The sequence below is a fragment of the Mustela nivalis genome (genome assembly GCF_964662115.1).
Source record: "Mustela nivalis genome assembly, chromosome: 8".
Lineage (NCBI taxonomy): Eukaryota > Metazoa > Chordata > Mammalia > Carnivora > Mustelidae > Mustela > Mustela nivalis.
The window spans coordinates 128,957,237-128,985,231 of NC_139027.1; the positions used below are offsets into that span (position 1 = coordinate 128,957,237).

The 27,995-nt window shown below is 52.0% G+C and overlaps 1 protein-coding gene across 2 annotated transcripts; it reads left to right on the forward strand.

The window, feature by feature from the left end:
* Positions 1-448: 448 nt before the first annotated feature.
* On the forward strand, positions 449-27,938 carry GDAP1L1 (ganglioside induced differentiation associated protein 1 like 1). Of its 2 annotated transcripts, XR_014315581.1 has the most exons (7): positions 449-753; positions 9,255-9,447; positions 10,495-10,668; positions 15,410-15,507; positions 16,277-16,391; positions 26,476-27,157; positions 27,256-27,938. XR_014315581.1 is itself a non-coding variant. In XM_082745470.1 (6 exons), exons 1-6 carry the CDS (start codon positions 574-576, stop codon positions 26,817-26,819), a joined length of 1,104 nt encoding a protein of 367 aa, XP_082601596.1. In that variant the 5' UTR covers positions 449-573; the 3' UTR covers positions 26,820-27,938. The 2 variants fall into 2 exon arrangements, 1 of the variants encoding a protein (XP_082601596.1); XM_082745470.1 differs by having other exon boundaries at positions 26,476-27,938.
* Positions 27,939-27,995: the final 57 nt, after the last annotated feature.

Here is a 27,995-nt window from a genome sequence, read left to right on the forward strand (position 1 = left end):
TGGTTGAAAAGCCAGGGCGCACAGCTAGTGCTGTGTAAGCATTTGCTCCAAAATTCATAGTTTGCTTCCTTTTGCCCTTAAGAGGTCCTTCAGGAGAAATGCTAAAAATGACAAACCCTAAGAGAGACAAGCTATTTCCAGACACTGATTTATAAAGGGAATGGGTCTCTATAACAACACTTGTCCTAAGAGGTATTTGCTTCCTGGAAGACAGAGAGTCAGAATGCGTTAACAATGGTGGAGTCTCCGCAAATGACTGGCCAGATGCGAGCTATCTGGGGGGCATGGCCCACTCCCCTGTGGCTCCTTGAACCCTTCCATGGAGCGGGACCCGAGAGGGCTGGTGGTTTCTCTGGCAGGGGGCAAGGGCGTGCCAAGGGGAGGAGGAGGGAAGGAGCTCCCGGGATCCCCCACGCCCCTCCCCCACTCGCCCAGCGAGTAATGACATTCACGAAGAGGGGAGGGAGGGAGCGAAGCAGAGGGGCAGGCTCCGCGAGGCCATGTGATGCTGGGCGAGAGAGAGAGCCGCCGCCGCGGAGCCTCCTTCTTTCCTCCCTCTGATTCCGGGCTGTCATGGCGACCCCCAACAACCTGACCCCCACCAACTGCAGCTGGTGGCCCATCTCGGCGCTGGAGAGCGATGCGGCCAAGCCGGTGGAGGACCCCGACGCGCCCGAGGCATCCAGCCCCGCCCATTGGCCCAAGGAGAGCCTGGTTCTGTACCACTGGACCCAGTCCTTCAGCTCACAGAAGGTACAGCCCAAGGGAGCAGGGGAGCAGAATGCACCCGGTGGCCAGGAGGCGTGGGGGAGGGGATCCAGGAGGGAGGAAGGGGTCTGAGGACCCCGGCGAGAGGCTGGAGGGTGGAAGGTGTTTCGGGTCGGGAGGGTGGAGAATGCTGGGTTGCTCTCCCGGAGATGGCTGGCCCTGTCTTGGGCCCCAGGAGCATCGTCCCCAGTTCTGGGAACATCCATTATGCCTCTTTCCCTCCCAGAAAGACCCAGTCTCTTGGAGGGGTGAGAAGAGAGACAAAGGCAAGGGGAAGCGAATGGACACTGCTGGGAAGGCGGCCTGTTAGAGGAGGCGGCTGCTGCGGGGAGGGAGGAGGAGCGCTTCCCGGGATCCAGTCTCCAGCCCCAGTAGTCGTTGGTGGGCCTCCCTCCGAGCTGCTGTCCTGGATACTACAGGCCCTCCAGGTTACAGCTCCTGCCTGGCTGGGAGCCTTCCTCTGGCTGGGGTTTGGAACGTCTGTCCCTAGTCCTCTCCCGCATCCACACTTACCTTGAGCCGAGAAGGAAGGAGTTAACCCATCTCCTTAGACCAGCTCGGTTTGGCCCCTAAAATCTGTGTTTTGCTCTTAAAGACACAGACGGCCGCTCCGCCCCTTCTCAGACCCAGACGCGCTGGGGCGGTGGGGGTGGGGGGAGGGCTGTTTAGGAATCCAGCCTGGTGCTGAGTTTTCCGGGTTCCCGCTTCCTGGGGGGTGAGGGTCAGACACTGAGCCTGTAAGACAGGGGCGCCTCTAGGGGCGCAATCTCCCACCCTGGGCAGCTGTCCGTCAGTGGGGCACGAATTCAGCACCATGGCCAGGGCCCAACAGCAACTATTGTTGATCTCTAAGTGGCGCCCTTTGTCAGACCCTGGGATTGCTCTTCTTCCTGGAAGATCCTTTTGTTTCTTTCACTCATTTTTCAGATAAAGAAACAGAGTCCATAATGAGAAAGGGCCTTGGAACCAAAGGAGTTGTGTTTGAGTCTTGGTCCAGGCGCAGTTCATCATCTGGAAAATCAGATGATGATGATGGTAGTAGTAACAGTAGTAATAATAATAATAATGATGATAGTAATAACAACAACAACGATAATAATAGTAACAGCTACTTCTGATTCCCACCCCTTCTCAGAGCTGCTGAGAGGGTTGTTGAAGAGGCAGTATAACTTAGTGTGCTACCTGGCACTGCCCAAACTTGAGCATACATTAGATTGCATGATCCTGGTTGAAACAGACTGCTGGGTCCCACCCCAGATATTTTGATTCAGCAGGTCTGGAGTAGGGCTCAAGAGCCTGCATTTCCAAGTAGGTACATGATACTGGTGAAGCTGTCCCACAGACTCTCTGACTAGCTCCAGTTTAGAGAATAAACTCTGAGCCCAGGCAATCCCCAGCGAAACAGCCATCTTCCCCAATAATTTACTGTAAAGCTTTGGACACATCACCTTGCCTCTCCAAAGCCTTGGTTTTATAATCTGTAGAATGGAGCTAATGGCTCCATTACCTTTCTCAGAGGGTTATTTTGAGGGCAAAATGAGGTGACACACAAAAATGCTGATAGCAGTGCCTGGCACAGGGTCAAGGCTCTGATAATTATAGGTGTTATGATATCACTAAAGTGCTAGGGGAAGGAGGGATGGGTTAGCCAGGGCCACTCTGGGACTCACCTATAAATTCTTTTTTTTTTTTTAAAGATATTATTTATTTATTTGATAAACAGAGATCACAAGGAGGCAGAGAGGCAGGCAGGGAGAGAGGAAGGGAAGCAGGGTCCCTGCTGAGCAGAGAGCCCGAAGTGGGGCTCGATTCCAAGACCCTGGGATCATGACCTGAGCCGAAAGCAGAGGCTTTAACCCACTGAGCCACCCAGGCGCCCCTCATCTATAAATTCTACACATGCATGCTGAGCACCTACTACATGCCAGGCTCTATGCAAGTTGCTGGCAGTTTGGTTCCCACTCAGAACCTCAGGAGCCAGGCCTCAGTGGCTGGGACTGGACAGTGGGCAAAGGGAAGGTACCTCCCATCACCATTCCCCAAGGGAGCTTCTTCCTCTTCCCTTTGCTCCCTGTGGAATATATCCTATTCAGTCTGCACTCAGGGCTGAAGTGGCCCCTTAGTCAGGGATAGGATTACCCACTGCAACCTCATTTGTGACCAGGCCAGCCTGGGTATCCTGCCTCCCCTCACGACCTTCCCCTTGCCTAGGGGGCCATGGTGGGTTCCAGAGACAGTGTCACCTGGTGGAAAGGGCCTGGGCTGTGCAGTCGGATGGTCTTGGGTTCCATTCTCATCGTAAGTGCTTACTGGTTGTGTGACCCTGAACAAATCACTTAACCTCTCTGTGCCCCAATATCCTCATCTGGCAAAAACAAAACAAACAAACAAACAAAAAAAAACTTTTGCATCCAACCCTGCAAAATTCCTGGGAGATTAAGAGGACATGGAGATATGTTAAGTGTCTGGCACATAGTAGGAATTTAGTAGGTGAGTTTCCTTCTTTTCAGTCCTGAAAAGCCCTACCTTCATTCAGGGAGCATTTCCCCTTGGTAGAGCATATGAGAGGTCTGTCCTTAATGGTTCATGAACAGCAGAAAATAGCCTACTCCCAGGAGTGGTGGTGGTGGCTTTGTGGAATGTCTGGGGACTATCCCAGAGCTGGAGGGCAGCAGGACAGTGAGGGGATCCAGAGTCCAGACTCTGGGACCAGACTGCCCAGGGTTCAGTCTTAACTCTGCCACTTACCAGCTGGGTAATTCTGGGCACGTTGCTTAGCCTCTCATGCCTCAAGCCTCATGTCTGTAAATTGAGAATAATAACAGCACCTCCAGGATAGGGCATTGTGAGGATTCAGCAAAGGTTTCCATTAAATCACCTAGAGCAGCACCTGGCTCATTGGAAGTGCCCAGTAAGCGGACTTACATTTGCCAGACTGGAGATCAAAGCCTGACTGTGCCACTTCCCACTGTGTGACTTCGTGCACGTGTCTTCACTTCTGCAGGTTTCCTCTTCCTCCTCTGTGGAGGAGGAATGATACCTATCTCAGAGGGTTGTGAGGATTGAATGATACCATGCATGGCCACACAGTTAGCACAAAGCCTTAAAGATTGCATGCTAACGATGGACTCTCAGGTACCATCCTAAGTGATCATCTAGGGCTGCAGGGTTCCTAGGGCATTCAAAATGCAAAGTATAGAAGTTAGCTTGTTTCTGAAGCTGTTCCTGCCTCCAGCCTCCTTCTCCGTGACTGGGAGTGGGGGTGGTGGGCAGAGGGGTGAGACTGGGAGGGGCAAACATGCAGACATTCTTGTTGTTGGCATTCCCACCCACTAGCTTGTGACCTCAGGTAGGTCCTGACCCTCTTTGGTCCTCAGCTTTTCAACATGGAAATGGACTAGATGTTTGATACAATCTGCATCCCTCCCTTCCCAGGCAGGAAGCACTTCCCCGTCTCTTGTGTGTCCCTAGCCCCCAGAGCATCCTTCTGTCCTCACACCAGCCAGTGTTTTTTAAAAAACCAAGATTACTATTTACCAGCTTTGTGACTTTGGTCAATTTAGTGCTGTCTCTGTGTCTATTTCCTCTTTTGTAAAAGGAGCACGATACTAGTACCTACCTCATTAGGTTTTTGTAACCCATGTAAATGTCTTAGAGCAGTGCCTGGCTCAGAGAAAGTGCTATATGAGAGCTGTCCTTCTTATTATTATCACCAAGGTGAGTCTCTGAGAGCCATCCTTGGCTCCCTGCAACAAGCCTGTTCAAGGTTCCCTGACCCCACCCTCTCAGGGTTGGCCCTTGTCTTGGATATACCTGTGGCGAGAACCTGGCCCAGCCTTCTGCCCCCGGGAATAAGAGCCCAGATCTGGGTCCTGTCAGAAGACAGTCACAACACCCAAGACTGAGCAGGTCTTCCAGAGGCCCCTCTCAGACATGGCAGGAGGAAGCAAGAGATGGAAGGTGATCGCTACCCCCCCGCCCTGGCCTTGCCTTTCAAGCTCTTGGGTACTGGTCCCCAGCCCCGTCCATGCTGCACTTGACCCTTTACCCCACCCCCACCCCCAGAAACTCAGGTGACAGCTGTAGATTTCACCACTCTTCTCAGAAGCCTGCAGTGCTCACCAGGTCCTTCCAGGAAAGAGCCAGAATCCTCCTAAGGGCCTTAGGCTCTACTGCAGGATCCTAACCATGCCTGGGTCATGGACCCCTCATCAACGTGGGGTGGGGCAGGGGGGACACCCTGTGGATCTTTCTCACAATAATGCTTTTAATGGTATAAAGTAAGATACATAGCATTACTGAAAGGTAAGCCTGTCGAAGTTCAGCTACTGACAGACTTTTAAAACAAATTCATTATATATTAACATATGTTTCTGTATTAACCCATTATAACCTGACCTAGTGGCAGGACGGAGCCCTGTAATGTCAAATTCACAATGAGTGTAGCTGTAGCAATGGGGAGTGATGAAAGTGATTTCTTGTGGTGACAATATTTCAGGCACTGCTAACGCTACCATGCTTGTCACCTACACTCATAATTGTAGAAAATGCTAACTGTCAGTATGAGAGTACTGAAAATAAACATGTAATTTTCCCATCCTAGTTCAAGGAGGCCCTGGGTTGATTCATGGTCCCCTGAATCTGGGAGTCTCGATTACAAGGCCCTGCGCGTGACCTCCTCTCATCTCGTCTTGTCCCCCTGTTCTAGCCACACTAGCCTCCTCGATGTGTTTCAGATATGCCAGACACGCCCCTGCCTTGGGGCTTTTGTGCTGCTGTTCCCTCCACTGGCAACTCTATTCCTCAGATCTCTGTGTGGGCCACTCCCTCACCTTGATTAATTAAAAAGAAGAAAAAGTATTTGAGAGAAATACCCTGAGGTTCAGAGACTCTAAGTGTCTTTTCCAAAGTCACACAGCAACTAAATGGTTGGGTAGAGATGCCAACCCAGCACTTTGCAGTTGCCTCATAAACAAGGGCCTTGCTTGGGGTGCCTGGGTGGCTCAGTGGGTTAAGCCTCTGCCTTCGGCTCAGGGTCCTGGGATCAAGCCCTGAATCGGGCTCTCTGCTCAGCGGGAAGCCTGCTTCCTCCTCCTCTCTCTCTCTCTCTGCCTGCCTCTCTGCCTACTTGTGATCTCTCTCTCTGTCAAATAAATAAATAAAATCTCTAAAACAACAACAACAACAAAAGGGCCTTGCTGAAGAGGGACAGTGCCCAACTATGACAGTGAAGCACTAGGAGCTAATTCTTTCCACTCATGGGGAAGATAGTCTGCCTGGGGGTGCTTGATGTCTGGTCGCACTGAGTGGTGACCACCTAAGTCTGGTCCAGTCTCCCGGATGCAGAGATGGCAGATGGCCTTGGTGACTGCGTGCCCTTCGCCTGGGCCTGGCTTTCTCCCACCTCCCCTCCCCTGCAGGATGGCACATGGTTCTGGCCTACAGCTCAGCTAAAGGAGAAAGTCTCCTTGGCCGCCTGCCGGCATGACCCTGAGGCAGCTCCAAGCAAAACTGTTACACCCATAAAGACAGTCCCTTCCCCAGGTACTAGCCCTGCCTGGCGCCCTCACTAGAGTCCCAGGGCAGGGCCTGGCGGTGGTCCCTGGGGGCAGGTGCCCTGCCAGGTGGCAAGGCCAAGTGCCTGGACCCGCCAAGGGCAAAGGCCTGTTTTGGTTTCTGTTTCCATCCATTCAGTGGTCCCAGCTTGGCCGGAAGCTGGATGGCTGGGCGGGGCCTGGTCGCACAGGGTCGGGGGTGCCAGGATGGGCAGGAGGAAGGGAGTACAGTTCGGCTCCAGGCAAACTCCGGCCTTGACTGCTCCGGGGCTTCTCCAGGGCACCGGCACCACTCAGGACTTCAAATGCATACATGCACATACTCTCCTGCTTGTGCATGCTCGCCTATACACACTCGCGAGGACACACACACGTGCCTATACACACTCATCCCCACACTAACGCACATGCACTCACACACTACTTTAACAGTTACTCACTCTTCCATACACACACACACTTGTGCACACATATGCACACACACTCTTCCATACACACCCACGCTCATGCACACATGCATGTGCGTGCGCGCGCACGCACACACACACACTTATTTACGCAGTTGCCACTCACATTCAGGCTCATGCTCTCATACGCTCACATCCCCAGACCAAACAGTTGCCACCCCCAGTGCTCACTCTGGCACAGTTCCTCCCCCTCTCTTAGACAAAAGCAGCAGTTCCCTCCCACTGTCTCCTGTGTGGTCTGAATGTAGTGTCAGCTTGCAGCAGGGCTGCAGGGCGTGCCTTGAACTCGGAGTTCAGCCCTCGTTCTACCAATGACTGAAAGGAGGCTCAGAAAGGGACAGCGATGGCTCTCAGGTCACATCACATTGCTGGGGCAGAGCCAACGTGAGGACCTCCCAGCCCCATCTGCAGGGCCTGGTTTTGGCTACTGGTGCAAATGAATCTGTGAATAAGGGTTGGGGCTCAAGGGCTCATTGCCTCTCCCTCCCCACGAGGAAAGGGGTGTCCATGTTGGCTCTGAGGGTGGGGGCAGGAAGGACTGCTCTAGCACATCAGCGATGGGTGTGAGGTAGTCTGTGTGTCTGTGTGTGCGTGTGTGTGTGTGTGTGAGAGAGAGAGAGAGAGCGAGCGCAAGCTAATGAAAGTAGAACCCCTGTATTAACCTCCTGCGCTGGGTCTCTACCCATGTCATCCTGTCCTAACTCATGCCACGCTTGAAACAGTGGATTACATTCCTCATTTCATAGAACCTAAGGCCAGAGAAGTCAAGTGACTTGACCAAGATCACAAAGCAAACAAGCAGCAGAGCCAGGCTTCAAGTCCAGATCTGTCTGCTTCCAAAACCTGGTCTCGTACAAGTGGCTAAGACACGTTATGCCTACGGTGTGCCAGGCCCTGTTCCACAGGGACTACAGCATCTCACCCCCACAGCAGCCTTCTCCGGGCATCACCAGTGGGGGACTCTCACTGGACAGGTGAGGAAACGGAGGCACACGGATGTAAAGCCAAGTCACCCAGCAAGTAGGTGCTAGATCTTGGATTTGAATGGATGGTCTGGCTCCCAGCCCAAGGTCTGACGATGATACCATGCTGCCTCCCCCTGAGTGTTTAACTCCTGGCACCTGGGAGGGAAGCTGGGAATGCCCAGTCCCAGTAGCTACCAGGTGCATGGGGACATTGACGCCCCAGGAGAGCCGCTCTTCCTGGCCTCAGGGATGCCTTCCCTTCCCCCTGAACTGGAGCCATTAATGGAGAGGAGTGGAACCATCTTTTTGCTGGGAGACCTTGGACAAGTTGACTTCTTTCTGAAGCTCAATCCATAGGCAAGGGGCAGTTGGACCGGGTGATCTCTAATTGCCTCCCAGCTCAAAAATGTTGGGCTGGGTCAGGAGCAGACCCCAGCTTCAAGGCTGTTCATTAGGTTCTACCAGCTCAAATGTTTGTCTGGGACCCCTTAGAGACACAGGGGAAAACTAAGGAGGGACAGGCCCAGGACTTCCTGAAGATGCCTGCAGGGCAGAGAACGCTGGGCTGGGAGTTTCAGGTCTGTTGCTACCTTGCTGTGTGGCTCTGGGTAAGTTACTTGCTCTCTCTAGGCTTTAGTTTTCTCATCAAGAAAAACATGGGGGATAGTTCCTGTTCTACCCCCACTCTGCAAGGCTATTGTGAGTATCCAACGTCCAGATGGGAAACTGTGTGGGGCAATGAAAGACCCAACTGATGTTGGCAAATTATTATTATTTTTTTAAAGATTTTATTTATTTATTTGACAGAGATCACAAGTAGGCAGAGAGGCAGGCAGAGAGAGGGGGAAGCAGGCTCCCTGCCGAGCAGAGAGCCCGATGTGGGGCTTGATCCCAGGACCCTGAGATCATGACCTGAGCCGAAGGCAGAGGCTTTAACTCACTGAGGCACCCAGGCGCCCTGGCAAATTAGTTTGCACCTTGTTTTGTTTCCCAAATAATTTGAGAAATTTAGCTATTGATAATTGATTATGTTGATAAGAGTTTCTGTGAATTTCCTGGCCAGATCTACCCCTGGAGGCCAGGCTGAGTGTCTAATCAGATAAAGAAATCATGAATTGAGTGCCACCCATGTCCCAGACACTGGGGTGGTACTATTAACACTACTTCCCTTCTGCAAATAAAGAAACCGAGGCTCAGAAAGTTTAAGAAATCTGCCCAAACACACAACAGAGCCAGGAATCATATCCCAGGCCCATCACCACCAGGGAGCACTGCCCCTTTGCCCCAGAGTAGGGTAGGGCTGTGTTCCTCCAACCAAGAGGCTCCAGGCCCATGAGAGATTTCAGCCCCCACCCCTGCCAGGAGCCCAAGAATGAACTGGAAGCAACCATGTCACCTCCTGTGTGTGACTTCTGACCTCCCTCCCACATGCCCCGCCCCCTGGGCAGAGTGTCCCCCACACCTGCCCGCCTGCCCCGCTCTGACCCTGGCGCCTGCAGGTGCGGCTGGTGATTGCCGAGAAGGGCCTGGCCTGTGAGGAGCGGGATGTGAGCCTGCCGCAGAGCGAGCACAAGGAGCCCTGGTTCATGCGGCTCAACCTGGGGGAAGAGGTGCCCGTCGTCATCCACCGAGACAATATCATCAGCGACTATGACCAGATCATCGACTACGTGGAGCGGACCTTCACAGGAGGTACGGCTGCCATTTCCACCAGGGGCTCAGCCACAGACCTCGGGGACCCCACAGGCTCAGACAGGCTCCCAGAACCTTGGGGAAGCTGAGGAAGCCCCCCGGTGCGGACATGGCCCAGTCTCCCCTGCAAGGAACAGTGGGGCTGCAGACAGGGCTCAGATGCTTCCCAGGAATCACAGAGCTACAGGCATGGCCACGGTCCTTGGGATGCCACAAACCCTCTCCCCGGCACTCCAGGGAAAGGGCTAGCTAGTCCAGACATGCCCCTAGGAGCACTGGGGCTGCAGCCTCCTTCCCCAGGAGCTCTGGTCAGAGGCACGGCCACAGGTCCTCAGAGCCCCCCCGCAGGACGCAGGCCCTCCTAGTCACCACAGACGGGGCCCAGACCTTCCAACAACGCCAGCACAAGGGCAGGGCCTAGCCCCCTGAATCTCTATAAGTACAATCAGGGCCGTGGGCCCCCTAGGTACCCCATAGACACGGGCCCAGGTACCCTCGAACATTGCTGATACGAGCGCAGCCCAGACACCCCAGAGCCCTGCAGGACCCTGTGTCTCGTCTCCCTCCCTCCCTCCGACCCTCTTCAGGTTCAAAAGCCCACTGCCCATGGCAGATCCAGGCGCAAATCCAGGCGAGTGGGGTCAGGGCCCAGATGGGTACTGTGTAGAAAGAATATGAATGAGTTGCCGACAATTAAAAATCAAAGAAAGTTCCGTTTTAAGCATCCAGATTTCTGGCTTCTCCAGCCTGGTCACGCTGGGCCGACAGCCCCATCGGGCTACAAGCCTGGAGTGGTGAGGAGCTGCCCCTAGGAGACAGGCTGGGTAGACCAGTAGGATCCCCTGTCAGTGTGTGTGGGGGGGACACTTTGTCTCAAGAGCCTGGGAAAAGGGCTGGTCCCTGTGGGCCTCGACATCTCAGGGTTCCAGGAGGCTGACATGGAGGGATGGGGTCCTAGAGCCTGGCCTGTCCAAATCGGAGGTAGGGAAGGGTAGGCGGGCAGGGTGGGACCGCCACCCCCAGCCCAGCCCTGGCCGTGCCCTGCAGAGCACGTGGTGGCCCTGATGCCCGAGGCGGGCAGCGCTCAGCACGCGAGGGTGATGCAGTACCGGGAGCTGCTGGACGCGTTGCCCATGGACGCCTACACGCACGGCTGCATCCTGCACCCCGAGCTCACCACCGACTCCATGATCCCCAAGTATGCCACGGCCGAGATCCGCAGTGAGTGCCGCGCTACCCCCGCTGGCCCACCCGTGTGCTTTCGACAGGAGTCCTCCTGCTCATCTCGAGTCCCCTTCCTCCTCATATTCCTCCTGATCTCCCTCATCCCTCTCTGCCTCTCTCTCCACCTCTTTCTCTCTGTCTCTGTTAATCCCTCTGGGTGTCTCTGGCTCGACCCCCCCGCCCCCCCCCCCCCGCTCCTGCCCTCCCTCCTCTGCCTTTCTCCCCGCTGCTCTCCCTGGCATTTCCAGCTCATTCACTCCCTTTCAAACTGAAATGTCTCTCCCTCTCTGGCTATCTTCCTTTTCCTCTCCTGCCCCTCTTCTAGTCCTGCCATCCCATGCAAAGGCTGCTGGGCTCTGTGGCCCCCGGAGGCTTGTCTTGTCCCGGGGGAGCTGGGGCACCGCCATGGTGGAGTCCCAGCCCCAGACACCTGGAGTCGGGGGCCCAGGGAGGTCAGGACTGTGGTTGGTGATCCAGGGCGCTGAGTGACATCAGGGTTGGTGCCACCAAGGAAGGCTGCCCAGATGTGCAAGGCCCCCTTTGGGGTCTCTGGTTTCTGATTTAAGCATCATGTGTCCTGTCCTAACTGCTAGCTTGGACATGCCCATAGCCTGGCTCATCCTCTAGTTTCCAGCTCCGGGTAAATGGGGGTTAGATTAGATCTGACTACTCATCAACCACTGTTTACAGACTTTGGTCCAGGCTCTGTGAAGACACCATGAGGGTCCTATACACAGATGAAGTGTGCTGATTCTAAGTAGATACTAGGTGCCTAGAAAATGATCACTTCCTCCCTCTTGAAGGAGAGAGCCGATGTTTGTAAGTGGGATGGAGCAGGTTGTGGAACTTGATCTCGTCCCTTAGAGCATCCTTGAACAAGACTCGGAATTTATCAGTATCATCCTATCTCCATTCAGTCAGCAACACTGATGAGGTCTCCTATGACACAGGCCTTGGGCAGGGGGCTGAGGACGGATGGGGACAGACACAGCTTCTACTGGCCCAGTCACGGTTCCATCCCAGGGAAGCAGAATGACAAGTGAGCATGTAATTGCAGTGCGGGACTAAATACATTTGCACAGCCTCTCAGGAGGGCAGCCTGGCATCTAGATCAAACACAGAAAGGCCCGCAGCTCAGAGATGATCCCACAGTTACACCTGGATGCGTGCACCAAGAATCACGTACACGGATTTTCATTGCTGCCTAGGTGGTAATAGCAAGAAGCTGGAAACAACCCCGTTGTGCATGAGTTGGGCAAATACATTCTAGTTGTTCTTTACACTGGAACACTTCAAGTCTTCCCATACAATGGACCTCAGCACAGCTATTTTTTAAAAAAAGATAAGCCTATGACACTGGGTGTTACATGCAACTGATGAATCACTAAATTCTACCGCTGCAACTAATAATACACTATATGTTAACTAACTTGAATTTAAATAAAATCTAAAAATATAAGCATATGGGATGCTCTCTAAGATATATTAGTAAGTAGGAATGAAGGGCAAAAACTGCATCTAGCGGGCTATCATTAATATATTTAAAAGGGTGTTAAATGGACACGCAGGCGCTTGCAAACACAGAGGGTTTGGGGAGGGATATACGAGAAGCTATTGGCTTTTGGGGAGCAGAACTAAGAGACCACAGATTGAGGGGAGAGAGATTTACTTTTCACTGTGCATTCTTTTAATATTGTTTGCATTTTAAAATAAGGATGTATGTATAACCTGTTCAAACACTAACTGATTTTAAAAATGTTAACCCTAGAACCAATGAGTGTTAAGAGAAGGTGCCCATCCCAGCCTTGGGGCCTGGGGGGCTTCTGAAATAAAGCAACACCCAAGGATGACCAGGGGGTAGAAGGAGAAGGAGAGAGAGAATCCCTCCAGCTTCCAGGAGAGGGTGTGGTGTATTGGGGGAACTGAAGGAAGTTCCATGTGGATGATGCGTAGCCCCAGGGGAGTATGAGTGGCCGTGGTGCGAGTCTGGGGAGTAGGTCTGACAGAATTGGAATCTTGTCCAAAGAGCAGTGGAGATGGAAATGAGCATGATGGAAAACGGGATGGAAATGAACATGGGTGGAAATGAACATGATCTGATGTGTATGTTACAGCACTCCCTCCCCTAAGAGAATGGGTGGGACAGTTAGGAGGTCCTGCTGTCACCTGGGTGAGCAATGATGGTGGCCTGGACTGGGTGGAGGCAGTTCCTAAATGCTTCTGGGGGCTGGAGACCCTTCCTCATTCGTCCATGAGCTACCTGAAAGAACCTGGAAGGCAGTGAGGGGTCCAGAGAAGGCCCAACCTGCTCCTCCTTTGAGGAGAGAGATCTGAGGGTTCCAGCTCCATTGGGGGAAGGAAGGGGATCTCACAGGATGCAGAAGGGATCCTGCAGTGATCCCTCCAATCAGTCTAAGTTCTTTTCTGGGCTTGGTTTGCCCTCCTGGAGTCTAAAGAGAGCCACATGTGCATCCCTGGGTGACTGGCAAGAGAGAAAATGCTATACTTTACCTTCACATTCATAAAATATCAATGACACTTAATATAGCCCCAAAGCTGAAAGGTTCTAGGAGTGTGTTTACTGAGTTTTGTGTCAGGCCAGGAGATGGGGTGGTAGATGGTGAGACATCAGAGGGCAGAAGTTGAACATCTGCGGTTACTCATTTACTCGGTCATTCTATTCATTCATTCATATTTTCATATATTCAACTCTCACTAAGCTCTTGTTCTCTGCCAGGCCTGCACTGGGTTTTAAGGAAACAGAGACAAATCTGACATAGCCACTGGTCTCCAGAAACTCAAGTAATGGTGGGAGACATATATATCCAGAGATAAGTACATCAGAATCTCCACGTATGGCAGGACATGTTGTGCACTGCACAAGTCCAGGGGTCACTTTTCACATAGAATGCAATGTGAATGGGTTTGTGTAGGGGCAGCTCTGATTAGTGTATTTGCATTTTCTGTCAGAAATCTGTACAGTGTACACTGGAGGACAAAGGCATTGAGTGGTCAGACCTCCTAGAGGATCAGGACAGACTTCATGGAGGAGGTGATCTTGAACTAGATTTGGAAGGGGATTTTCAGGAATACAGGAGAAAGATATTCCAGGAGGCATAAGTAGTGTGAGCAGAGACCCAGAGGTTTGGGATGGTCTGGAACATTCAGGGAATGCCAAGCATTTGGAGTGGCTGAAATATTACCACCTAGGGACAGGGACAGGTGGGGCAACTCAGTGAAAGATGGAGTTGGTAAGAAGAGAGGATCCTGCTGTGGTTTTTGTTTTGTTTTGTTTTGTTTAAGACAAAAGAAGAGCTTGGATGTTATCTGAGGTCGGTGGAAGCCAAGGATGGGTTTTAAGCAGGAAGTGGCATGATCAAGTATGTGTTTGAGGAAGACCTCTGAGTGGGGAAAAAGGCATGGAAAGAGAGAGGGCCGGTGCCTCGGACTGGGTCAGAATCATCCAGAGCGAGATCAATGAGGGGATTTGAACTAAGGGAGGCGGAGGATTGAAAGGAAGAAGTTGAGCATGAGAAGAATAAGAAGGAGGAATCAGAAGGACCTGGGACTGATTTGGTTCAGGGAGCAGGTGAAGGAGGAATTGAGAGCACTCCTGCAGTCAACTGGCTTGGCTCAGTGTGGGGAAGGGTGCTGCAGGCAGTGGAGAGTGCAGGTGAGGAGCACGTGGAGCAGGGATGATGACACAGGTGGGCCATGATGAGTTCAAGGAGCCTAAGGGATCTCTAAGTGGAGTTGGGACACAGGGAAAGGGGAGAGTAGGATTGGGGCACCACCATCTACCTGACTCACCACATCCCAGACTTCCTGGCCAAGAATTCTGGAGAAATCATGGAACAGACCCCAGGATCTTATCCTGTATGACATTTTAACCTCCTCTTAAAACTCCCACAGTTTACAGTTAGATTCTCTAAGTTAGATTATGGATACTTCTTTTCTCTCATTAAGAATGATTCTCAAGGTGCTGCTTTGAGTTCCATCATGGACCCACTGTTCCATCACCCTTCCCTTTTTAGCATCTTTAAAAGGCCACTTTTCCCAGGAAATACAGGTTAGGGTGTTCCTAAATCCTCACAAAAATTGCCTCACCAGAATGGGAAGTTTCAAGACACAGTAAAAGTCTCTTACAGTTTTTCTTGAATTAAGCAAGTTTTTCCTTGTGAGCTACAGTGAGTGAGCACCAAACTAAGAATCGGATGGACCCAGGCCTGAAACCTGCTTATCCTTCGCTAGTGTGGGATATCATTTAGCCTCTCTGAACCCTTTCCTTTTCTTTTTCTGTTACCTTTACCTGTTGCCACAGGAAAGGGTAGGGGGAGACATGCACTGAAGTATGACTTTGTCCAGGTTTATAACCTCTCCGTTTCTGGCAAACTCCCATCCCCGAGTAGTCTCCTCCTCATTGAGGTTTCTTGATGCCTTGTGGCCCAAGCAGGTGGCCCTTTGTGTCCCACAGCGTTCACTCTCCATCACAGATTGATCATTGCTGCATCAGAGATTTCTCTATGGGTCTGTCTTTCCCACTAGCCTGAGCCTAGAACAGGATGGCATGTCATCCAACCCTACGTCGCAGCCTCTTGTACCTACTAGGTGTTGGCTGTTGATATTGTTACTTCCCAGACCAATGCTTGAGTGGGACTGTACCCGCAAACTTGTGGAAGAGGGGGTGGGAGTGGTCCTGGGTATCAGAAAGGTGAGGTTTTCCTTATTCTCTCCCCAGGACATTTAGCCAATGCCACCACAGACCTCATGAAGTTGGACCATGAAGAGGAGCCCCAGCTCTCTGAGCCCTACCTTTCCAAACAGAAGAAGCTCATGGTGAGTGCTCCCAGGCCTGCCCAGTTCCCTTCCCCATCACCTTTCCCATGAAAGAGTTCCAATGGGAGAAGCTGGTTTTATACAGAAAATCAGCTGATGACCTAAAATGAAAACACTGCTCACTTTTCCAATCCTGTCTCCTCTGTCATTTACTGGTTTTTTGACCTTGGGCAAACCACTGTCCCACTAGATCTTGGTCTCATGACATCTTAGGTTGTGTCCCTAAGAGCCGAGCATTAGACAGAGGTTCTTGGGTAACAGTGCATTGAGGGAGTGTCCTAAGGAGAACCCAGTAAGAGGCCAAGTTCACCTGATCCCACAGAGAGTTCTGCAGCGTAAGTGTCACCACAAAGTCTATCCTCATGGAGGCAAGGGGCAAGACAGGTATAGCCCTGTGTCAGTCATTCATTGGTTACAGATTGCCTGGTGGGGGCATGAGGGATGAGAGACCCTCCAGAGTATTTCCAAGCAGCTCTTGTTGGCTGAGAGTAACTCTGGAGAAGAGGCAGCAATGAACAGCTATAAGCAGATCCTCAGAGCAGTTGGCGTATGATAGTGCCAGGTCTGGCCAGGATAGCCAAGCTCACGGGAGTGCTGTGGGCACCAGATGAGCAAGCTTTGTAACAGTGGAGCCCTCTCTATGCTGGGAGAGATATTTGGAGGCTGGGTTTGCTGAAGGAGGTTTGGGTCAAGCTCGTTCCAGCCTTGGTTATCCAAGCCCCTTGGAAGCCGGCTCAACTCCTCTGGTTCCTGCCTGTCCTGTTCCCAGGCCAAGATCCTGGAGCACGATGATGTGAGCTACCTGAAGAAGATCCTCGGGGAGCTGGCCATGGTGCTGGACCAGATCGAGGCGGAGCTGGAGAAGAGGAAGCTGGAGAACGAGGGTGGGTGCCAGTTCTGGGGTAGGTGGGTGGTGGAGCCCATCCAGTCCACCCGCCCCTGCCCACTTCCAGCCCCTTTATCCCAAAGATCTCAGAGGACCTCCCAGGTGGTTAGGGTCATGGATCATGGAGGCAGACAGACTAGATATAAGTCGTAGCTTGACCATTTACTAGTTAAGTGACCATGGGTCAGGTACTTCACCTCACTGGACCTCATTTTCTCATCTGTAAACTAGGAATAATAATAAGACCCACTCCAGAAAGGTGCTGAGACGTTGCATGAAATAATACATGTAGGTATTGGGTCAGCGCTTAGCACACAGTAGGTGTTTAATTGAGGTTGGTGAAGATGATGACGGCGGTGACGGTGATGACCAGGACCCACCATACCATCTCACCTTTCCCCTGCTCAGGGATGTATTATGACTCTCTTTGACCTTGACTCTTTCTGTCCTTGAGTGGTTCTCTGACCTTGAGCATGCCAGCTTCATTCCCATCTCCACACCTTTGCTCCTGCAGCTCTTCTAGCTGGGAGTATCCTCTCCATGCCACTCTGCTCTTTTTTCCTTTTATGTGCTGTCTTTGCCACCAGTCCTCTTCGAGTTTGATTCTGGGTCTTCTCATCTTGCTCTGTTTTAGGCGGTCGGTCTTGTCTCCTCAGTTATGCTAATTTACAGAGCCTACATGATAGGCACTGCTACACTCACAGCATCACACACACACACACACACACACACACACACACACATACACACCATCTGTATGGGAAAGCCATGGAGCACAGTGTTTGAAAAGATGGGTTTAGGAGCCCCAGACTGGCTCAGTTGGTAGAGCATGCAACTCTTGATCTTGGGGTTATGAGTTCAAGCCCCAAACTGGGGTGTAGAGATTACTTAAAATCTTAAAAAAAAAAAAGATGGTTTTTGAGTCAGACAGGGGTTTGAGTTAGAGTTCCAGCTTCGCTGTCTATACTATGTGACTTGGAGAAGTTGCTTCCCCTATTGGATCTTCAGTTTCTTCACCTGTAGAATGAGATGGTAATAATACAACTTAATGCCATCTTGTTGGACTCTTATAAAAAGTCAAAGTACTTTGCCCACTGCCTGGAACATGCTAGTTTAAACATATGACAGCTAAGGGCATGCACATTCTCGGTTTGAGAAAACTGAAGCTCAGAGAGATACAGGGACCTGCTCAAGGTCATGTGGCTCGTAAATGGCATGGTTGGGGCAAGGGCAGGTTTGCCCCTGACAGGTGCAGTGCTCTTCCAGCATCTCACAACTGATGCAAGCATAAGGTATACATAGATACCTAAAGGCCTGAATAGAACATTGTCATGAGCTCCAAAGCCAGGGCCCTAAATCCTCTGTAGAAAAAAAAACATGGCAAGGCTTAGTAATAAAAATGTTATACACCTTAAGCAGGAACTTTCTCCTTTCTGTCAGAGAAGGTGCCTAGGAGAGCCGTTGAAGAAGAGTGCTCAGAGGCCAGAGGCGTGGTGTTTCCAAGGTTGCCTCTGGGGTCAGAGTCCCAGCTCAGCCATTTTCTCATTGGTTGACCTTCATTATCAGGCACATCTTATGTATTTATGGATTAATTTGATCAGCTGCCTTGACAAAATCCCACAGACTAGATGTCTTAACCCACAGAGATTTATCTTCTCACAGTTCTGGAGTCTGGAGTCAAAGATCAAAGTGTTGGCAGGTTTGGTTCTTTCAAGATCTCTCTTGGGCTCACGAGGCTGCATTCTTTTTTTTTTTTTTTAAGATTTTATTTATTTTATTTGACAGAGAGAGAGAGATCACAAGTAGGCAGAGAGGCAGGCAGAGACAGAGGGGGAAGCAGGCTCCCCGCTGAGCAGAGAGCCCGATGCGGGACTCGATCCCAGGACACTGAGATCATGACCTGAGCCGAAGGCAGCGGCTTAATCCACTGAGCCACCCAGGCGCCCCACGAGGCTGCATTCTTGCTGTGTCTCCATGCACACTTTGCTCTGAGTGCATGCTCCTGGTGTCTATGTGGCAAAATGTCCTCTCCGTATAAGGACACCAGATTAGTTAGGGCCCACCCTGATGACCTCATTTTAGCTTACTTACCTCTTTAAAGGCCCTTTGTCAAAATATAGTCACATTTGAGATACTAGAGATTAGGGCTTCAACATACGAATTTTGGAAGGACACAATTCAGCCCAGACAACATATCTTTTAACAACACTTCCTGTGGGGCAGGCACTGGGCTAAGTGTTTCACATAGTTTAATGCATTTAATGCCCCTAGCAACTCTAGGACGTAAGTAATATGAGTAATCCTATTTAAACAGATGAGGAAACTAAGGCACAGAGAGGTTCAGTAACCTTCCCAAGGTCACACAGATAGAAATGGTGAAGGCTAGATTCAAACCCTGGCTCCCAGAGTCTTCAGTTTTTAAGTGCTAGCTCTGCTGCTTCTTCCATTCTGTAAAGGGGTGATAAAGTGAAAGCCCACTTCACAGGGCTGTTGTGAGGCTCAGTGAGAAAGTGAGGGTAAGGGAATAAGCACATGGCCTGGCACACGGTATGGAAATGTCCACACATATTAGCTGCTGATACGATCAAGGGAGACACAGAGTGTGACCTAGATGGAGGGCAGAGTTGAAGGTCCTGGAGAATAGCTGTGAATGCTCATTCCTCAAGTGATCTGTAGATAGGGAGCCTCCTGACCTCAGGCTCTGTTTTGGTCCTGAGCTCTTCCAAGAGGAGGCAGCATTGCAGTGTCCCGTGGCAAGATGACTGGGATTGTTCCAGATGGAGATTCTTATGTCCCTCCATGGCTGTGGGAGGCAGCAGAGGTCTGGTGAGGTGGCTGGGCCCACATGGTCTCATTCACCCACTGGGGCACCCCAAAACTTTCCTGGGAGTAGTGCTTACACCCTGCACTTGTCCCCTTCTGAGGCAGAACCCAGGGTTGGGAAGTGTTACAATGTCACAGTTAAGACCTCTAGAATGGAGCCAGATGACACGGACATAGATTCTTGGTCAGCTACCTCCTAGTTCTGTGACCTTGTAGAATTCACTTCACTTCGGTGAGCTCATCAAAATGTGGATAATAATAGACTCTCACTTGTGAGGTTAGATTCTAGGTTGCAAGGGTTCATAAAGATAATGGGTGTTGGTCACTCTCCACAGTACCTGGCTAAAGGTAGAATGTTCTAGAAATAGAGCTTTCAAAATAATAACCATTACCATTCTTCTTCATTCATTTATTGAAATATTTCTTGGACACCGATTGTGTGCCAGGTCCTGAGGATAAAATTAAGTAAAAACAAGACATTGTTCTTGCTCTCATGTAGTTTATAGTCTGGTAGAGAAGAAAGATATTAGTCAAATAATCCCATCAGTAAAAACAGAATTATAAACAGTGATAAGGGTTAAGACTGATAGTAAAAAGAGTCTGGCAAATTTGATAAAGCTTCTCTGAAGAAGTGATGTTTCAAATGAGACCTGAAGGATATGGAAGGGCCAGCCTAGTGAAGAACCAGGACGGGTGTGTCCTAGGCTGAGGGGACACCATGGTGAGGGGATAGCTGGGAACTCTTTGGTAACTGGCTACTGTGTGGTCAGTAACGGCAAAAGTGGCGTAAGTGAGGTTGGACAGAGCCAGAGAGATGCAAGCTCATGGACCTGTATTTAAGATTTATCTTAAATCCTATGTTCTCCTCTAGGATTCTGATGGATTCCTGTCTCATGTTGAGGTCTTTTATCCATTTTGAGTTTATCTTTGTGTATAGTGTAAGAGAATGGTCGAGTTCCATTCTTCCCGTATTTATATTTTATTAAGAGTTTAAATCTAGTCTATATTTAGAATTTAGATTCTGTCCTATGTACAATCCATCCAATGGGAACTCCTTGGAGGGTTGTGAGAAGGGGATTGCATCAGTTAGCTTTTGCCGTATAACAAATAAACTCTAATTCTGAGTCACTTAAAAGAACCTTTTATCTGTTCATGATTTGTGGTTTGGCATTTTGGGCTGGGCTCAGCTGGGAGCTTCTCTCTGTCCCACATGCTGGTGGTGGCATCACTCAGGTATCTGTAACCAGCTGGTAGACCTCACTGGCATGTCTAGCAGCTGGCTCTCCATCAGCCTGGCCAGTGGGCCACATGTTGGTCATCATCCAGCAGGCTAACCCATGCTCATTCATATGGTGGTGGCTACAGGGTCTCTGAGAACAGAAAGGGAGCAAAGACTTTTCAAGGCAAACACCTTTCAAGCGTCTATTTGTGTGGAATTTACTAGAGTCCCATTAGCTAAAGCAAGTCTGGGTTAAAGGGGTGATGGTTGACATTCACCACCTGTTGGCAGAAGCAGCAAAGCCACATGCACACAGGACTGGGAGGCATTGGGTCCACCCAGGGTGAGATGTTCTGATCTTAGGAGCACTTTGGTTGCAGTGAGAATGGATTTCAAGGGAGACAGAGTGGAGGCTGTCACAGCAGCCCAGGAGGGATGATGCTGACTTGGGCCGAGGAGGTGGCAGGGAAGATGGGGAGGCATGGAGGGACTCAAGAGGCGTTTTGGAGATAGAATGGATTGGTACTTCCAGAGTGGTCTTATGAGGAGGGAAGAGTAAGGGAATGGAATCCAAGATGCCTACTGGGTTTTGGTCTGAGTTATCGGGTGGTGCCATTTCCTGATACGGATGGGTGGCAGGTGCGAGTGTTTGATTGGAGACTCAGTGTGTTCAAAAGACCTTTCAGACACCCAAGAAGGGGTGTCATATAAGCTACTAGGTATTCTAGTCTGCCTTGTAAAGGAGAGGTCAGAGTTTGGAGAGAGATGTGTGAGTCTCCAGCATCTCTATATGGTATTTAAAGCCACAGAACTGGGTGATTCATTAAGGGGGGGGGGGGACAAAACAGAGTCAGGCCTGATGTGTCCTCTTGCTGCACAGCAAATTGCCCATGAATTAGCGGCTGAAGCTGCAACAAAATGCACATTGATTACATCACACATCTTCTGTGGCTCACGACTTCTGGAGGGGTGGTGCTGGGTGCTTCTAATTTAGGGCTGCATGATGCGGGCTGCGCTCAAGCTGTCGGCTGGAGCTGCAGTCGTTTGAGCTGGAGAATCCACAGCCAAGACGGCTCGTTCACACCGTTGGTGACTGGAAGTCTCTGGCCCCTGCTGGCTGTTGGCGGGAGGCCCCAGTTGCTCACGACCTGCGCTTCTCAATGGCGCCGCTTGAGTGTCCTCACAACATGGCTGCCGGCTCTAACTGGAACCAGTGCGGCGGAGAGTGAGAGAGGCGGCCACAGTGATTTCCTCCAGCCTGCTGCTGGAGGCCACTGTCACTTCCGCCACATTCTGTTCACTGGAAGCAAGGGACAAAATACAGTCCGTATTCAAGGGGAGCGAGATCGGGCTCCATCAGAGATGTACTGAGTGGCTGGTGAGTGCATTTTAAAACTGCCTCCCTGCCCTGAGGTCCCCCCATGTAGGGGGGGCAGTAGAGGCGGAGGCGCCCGCAAAGCCGGCAGAGAGTCACCAGGGCAGCAGGAGGACCCTTGTGTCCATGAGATTTAGAAAGGATTGTGCTTTAAGGAGAGAACAGTGTCAAATGCTGCTGGGAGTCAGAGAAGCAAGGATAGAAAAGCGTCCCCTGAACTTTGTCTCACAACTGTCGGTGACCTTGCCAAGGGCAGTTTCACTGGAATGTGGGGGTGGATGGCTGGTGAGGGAGGAAGACAGCAGGTGTAGGCCCCTCTTGTGAGACCTTTAGCTGTGGAAGGGAGTAGAGAGATGGAATGTTGCCCGAGGACGAATGTGGGGTGAAGAGGGGAGATACAAGCGTGTTTTCAGGCTGAGTCCTGGAGTCCAGGAGAGGATGGGAAAGGCGTCCTACCGGCCAGGGCCCCGAGGGAAACAAGGCATCTTCAAATGGGGTAGGTTAAAGAGGACTTCATCAAGGGACCATTCACAAATGTGTGAGCAGGACGTAGGGAGAGCACAAGGAAAGACGGGGTGGCCTGGGTCTGAGGTTGTGAGGGGTGGGAGCCATGGCAGGAGCCGGGACAAAGAGGCTGTGTGTGGGGGGGACGGCCAGGCAGGAGCCCATGGCGACCCGCAGAGAGGACTCCCACCTCACTCTCACCCACCTACCCTCCTAACTCCTGCCTCTGCTCCCCAACGGCCGGACCCGACTGGAGCCTGAGGGCTGGATGGAGCCCCACTGGGGTGGGAATCTGTCCAGTTGTCCTCCTGGGGCACAGAGCAGCGTGGAGAAGGGAGGAGGATGGATCTAGAAGGCAAAGGGGAGACGTGCAGCCTTGGATGGTGCAGAGAACGGCAGCGGGCCCGGCCTTGAGAGGAGGTGGCCGAAGGCAGGGTGCGTGTGCTTGGCTTTGCAGGGTTCATGGCCAGAGTGAAGTCTTTTCTGCCTGAAAGCTCCTGTTTTCTGAATGCCGCACGTGGTGGTGTCCCAGTCTGAGTGAGGCCTAGGGACCCGGTGTGAGGAGAGGCGAAAGCTGTGTGGCTGTGTCTGCAGGCCGTGGGGAAGCCAGCCTACTCTGGGACTCACAGATGCCCGGGCGTGGCTGAGTGCCCTCTTGGGCTTTGTACTCATGAACTTGAAGCCTACTAACTGGTCCGTGTAAGTGTCTCCAGCACACTGAGCTGGCAGTCTCAGGGGAGGCAAAAGATAGAGTTTGTCCGGGGCTGGGGGCTTTTCAAAGTAAAAACAGAATTATAAACAGTGATAAAAGTGTTAAGATAAGTGTTACTGTTTTCCTATATCCACAAAGCTGGAGGAGAGGGGCAAACGGAAGGGCGACCCGCCAGGCAGCCACACATGTCCGCGTACATGATGGTTGTGGCTCTCGGCATCTGCCCACAGACAGAAACATAGGCGTGGACACACTCCGACAACGACATATGCATACAAGCTTGGGAATGTCTGTCTGCAGCCAAACAGCCCAGTGGACGTGGGCATCACTGCACTTAATGCATCTGGGGTTCCACACATGGACGCAGTGCCCACGTGTGGATAGCCGCGTGTGTAAACACAGTTGGTGCATGGACTTGAGCAGGCGCACACAGCACGCATGAGGCAGACACACAGATCTGCACACCCTACATAGAACGTGCTTACCGAAAGGGGCCCGAGCGTCTGTGGCGATCCATGCCTGTGCGCATGCGCCTCTGCATGGGGACGGGGCCGTGTTCCCTAGAGGTTATGCACAGATTCTGGAACCTGGGCTCAAATCCAGGCTCTGCTCGGACACGCCCTACCTGCGTGGCTTTGGCCGAGTTACTTAACCTCTCTGTGCTTCAGTGTCCTCATGTGTAATGTGGGGATAATAATAGCACCTACCAGACAGGGTTGTCGTGAGGAGTGGGGGGATGACACCTCACATTTGGTGCCTCTCCCACCCCACAGACTGTTCCCTCCCCTGCACCTCTGCTGGTTTCTCCTTGTCCATCACCTAAACCTTGTCCTGCCCGGGGCCCAATCCTTGGTCCTATTCTCAAATCTGTCTTCTCTAATCTGTCGCTGGGGACCACGGGCCCCCATCCTGCCTTTTTTCACATCCCCTCACCCCCATCCTGACCTCATCTTGCTCCAGAGCTGGCAGTAACTCCCCCCTCCACGAGGAAGAACACTCTTTTTTTGCCTGCACCGTCGGCTTCCTTGCCCGCCTCTGGCTTTACCACATTTCACAAAACCTTAAATGGTTACATCCGCTCTCTGCCTAGTAGTTCCTGCGCCCGTGGACCCAAGTGCGGCTGGAGAAACACATGTGCCAGCTGGTCTCACTTTGAATTCATGACCATGAGGCTTAGATGGCTCTCCTGCTGCCCGAGGGTCCCCCCAACCCCATCCTGGTCCCCTTTCCAGGTGACTGCTTAATACCTTCTCCTTCCTCCTCAACTTCCCCCCACTGTCCCCAGCCCTCCCCTCACTCACTGAGGACACCACAGTGCTTGAACCCCACAGCGCCCCCCTACCAGCCTCTGTGCTGTACCCATCCGTCCTATGCACACATTTTACCAGGTTTTTTTTGTTACAGCACATCGTAACATCTCTGAAATTGGAATGTTTCTCACAAACAAAGTCGAATTGGCACCACTTGTTCTCTGCGGGGTGGCTGTCTTCCATTCCAGATAGAGTGCCGTACGCTCCCTCGAATTCCAGAGCCTGAGCTGTCCTTGAACCAGCAACCCCTGCCCTTGTGTACTAGACGTCCATCTGCTCAAGCACTTGGGGTGGTAATTCTCTCCACTGTCCTCGGTAGCATCATTTCCCCCTCTCTGCGGGGTCTTCCCCATCAGCATGCTGGGCTTTCCCTCCCCGCTTGCAAAGACACCCTTGGCCTGTCTCGCATTATTGGCGCGTCCTTCCCATCACAGCAAACTCCTTGACAGAAGGATTCTCGCTCACGGTCTCCAGTTCCTCTCCTTCCTTTCTCTCTTGGACTCCCTCCAATCAGGAGTTCAGCATCAGCATCCACTCCCACTGCTCTTGTCAAGGTCCCCAGTCACCTAATGCCACCATAGTTCTCTGGCTCCTACTTGACCTTTCTGCAGCATTCGAATACCTCCCTGCTTCTCCTTGAAACCCTTTCTTATCTTGGCTTCCAGGATCACACCCTCTCGTGGTTCATCTCTTATCTCATGGGTGCTCCTTCTCATGCTCCTCTGCTGGTTTCTTCTTGTTGCCCAACATCTGACTCTCGAAGCTGCAAAGCTCAGTCCCTGGTCCTATTCTCAGATCTGTCTACACTCAGTGTAGACTACCCTTGCTAATGTCCTCCCAACTCCATGCTGATGATGCACACTTGAACTAGATATATGTACCTCTAACTGCTGACTCACCATCTCCCTTGGAGATCCAACAGGCATCTTGAAGGTTATGTGTCAAGAACAAACTCTGGATTAGAGCCTTCCTTGCACTTTACCTCCCTGTCCTGTGAAAGCACGAGCCTCTGAGGACACTCTGTCTGTCTTGTCCTGTCAGGTCTTCATGCCCAGCACATACTAGACCAGCACATACTAGATAAACATGTGTTGGGTGAATGAATAAATGAATGAACAAGAAGCCGCAGAGTGAGAGGGATGGAGGGGCTTAGGCTTTGATGGTGGAGGGCATCAGATTCAGGACATCTCTGAGTTGAAAGGAATACCGGCTCAAAGATGCAGAAGCCAGCCTCCCGGGACAGCAGACCTCACAGGAAGTGGGCAGCGGGGGGGGGGGGGGGGGTGCATTCCAGGCATGAGACCCAGCAGGGGCAAAGGCCCAGAGGTGGACATGGAGCTCCTTTGGTCTCCTACATCATGTCTTGGTTCAAAACCCTGAAGTTCTTCCCCACTGACCATGTCATGTCCCTACTCCTTTGTGGAACTTCTAAGATTTTTCCCAGTGTGTCTCCATCTACTTCTCTAATCTTGACTTTTCATGAATCACTCCCTGCTCCCTGGGTACCCCCAGGCAAGCCATGCCCATTTCCAGTCCCTCCGGCTGCTGTGTTGAGAGCCGACTCAAGGAAGTCAAGGGCAGAGATGGGAAATCATCAAGGGGACATTCTGAAAATTCCAGTGAGAGAGGATGGTTGTTTGGACCGGGCTGGTAACTGCAGAGGTGACCTCACATTCTGGCTGTGTTTGGAAGAGAAGCTGACAGGAATTGCAGACACGCTACATGTGGAGGATGAAAGGAAAAGGACTCGCCGTGACATGGGGCTTCGGCCCAAGCAACTGACAGGGTGGGCACGGGGTCGCTGACGTGGGGGATGAGCGTGGTGGGTTTAGGGGTGACAATCAGGAACTCGGTTTTGGACATACCGGGTTTGAAGTGCATGGTGGATATCCGAGCGGAGGCTGCTGAACGAGCGGGCAGTTAGACACGGGAGGCTGGACGTTAGACACGTGTATTTGCACTTCAAAGTCAGTTGATTTAAAGAAGAAGTACTAACAGAGGTAGTATAAGCCTTGGGCAGAAGTGATTCAAGCAGTAGGAGCGGGCGGCCCGGCGGCTGTGGAAGCCGGCAGAGGCCAGAGGTGTCAGTGGCGGAGATGTGAGTCCCACCACCCCCATCTCCTCTCCCTTCCCCTCCAGGGCAGAAGTGTGAGCTGTGGCTCTGCGGCTGTGCCTTCACCCTCGCCGACGTCCTCCTGGGAGCCACCCTGCACCGCCTCAAGTTCCTGGGACTGTCCAAGAAGTACTGGGAAGACGGCAGCCGGCCCAACCTGCAGTCCTTCTTCGAGAGGGTCCAGAAGCGCCTGGCCTTCCGGAAAGTCCTCGGCGACATCCACACCACCCTGCTGTCGGCTGTCATCCCCAATGCGTTCCGGCTGGTCAAGCGGAAACCCCCATCTTTCTTTGGGGCGTCCTTCCTCATGGGCTCTCTGGGGGGGATGGGCTACTTTGCCTACTGGTACCTCAAGAAAAAATACATCTAGAGCCAGGCCCGGGCTTGGTGCCTGTCGGTGTCTCTGTACTGTGTGACTCCCAGCAAGCTCTCAGTCAGACACTGTCTCATGAACACTCGGACAGCCACTCCCCGCCCCGTTTGGAGTAATTCTATCGTCAATGTGAAAACATTCCATAGTTTAGAAGTAGACGTTGCCAATGCCGTGAGTTGAGGCCACGGCTCTACTGAAGGAGAGAAAGAGTGAGTGTGAGAGAGAAAGAGAGAGAGAGAGAGAGAGAGGGAGAGAGAACAGAAACGAAACACGAATGCCTTTTCTTTTAATTCAAGGTCTCAAGATGGAACTGTGGGGACTGGTTAGGATCTGAGGTGAGTCCCAGGCTGTTTCGTCCACCAGGGCCCAGATTCTGGGAGGTGCTTGGGGCTCGGAGGGCCTGACCCCTCGCCTCCCCTTCCCTCTTGCCCAGGGAATTCTTCCACAGGACAAAGCCAACATCAACACTGACTTTTCTAAGCGGTGCCTCCGGGTGGGGCTGGAGACCACAGACCCCGGGGAGGCCCCTGAAGACTCGAAGGGGCTCCACTCTCCTGTACGTGGACGGAGACAGCACTGGCTCCAGCCAAGGCAGTGGCAGCCAACCACCAGGTCATGCCTGGGACCGACCCCATGAGCACACCCTCTCGTTCCCCTCCTGATTTGGCCAGTGGGTTTGCTTTGACACTAACCAGAAGTCCCTGGAGGCAGCGACCGTCCGTCATCCTTTTCACACCTGGGGTTGACATTTCCCAACACGGGAGGTGGCCTTTCAGCGAGGGCCCTGTTTGACCTTCTTCAGAAGGTCAGTCCTGGCCTGAGTGCAGGGGTGGGTCTGGAGGTGGATGGACTAGGGTCCGTCTCTCTCTGCCTATGCCAAAGCCACCTCGTTTAATGCTCACCTTCCCCATCTCTTGTGGGCCCCCCCGTGCTCCAACACACCACGTGGAGAAGGGGAGGTGCCTGCATCCCTGCTGCCCTCCGCGGTCGTGTCTCACTTTCCTGTGCCTTTTGCATGTTGGGAGAGGGTCTGGGTGTCACTGCCGCTCATGCTTAGAAACCACTGAAAGCCCCCAATAAAGCATTCAGGAGGAGCATTTGCTTTTCATTTCTAAACAGGTGTTTTCCATCCATCTCTTATTTCCAGAGTCTGGGGCCGGAGATGCAGAGACA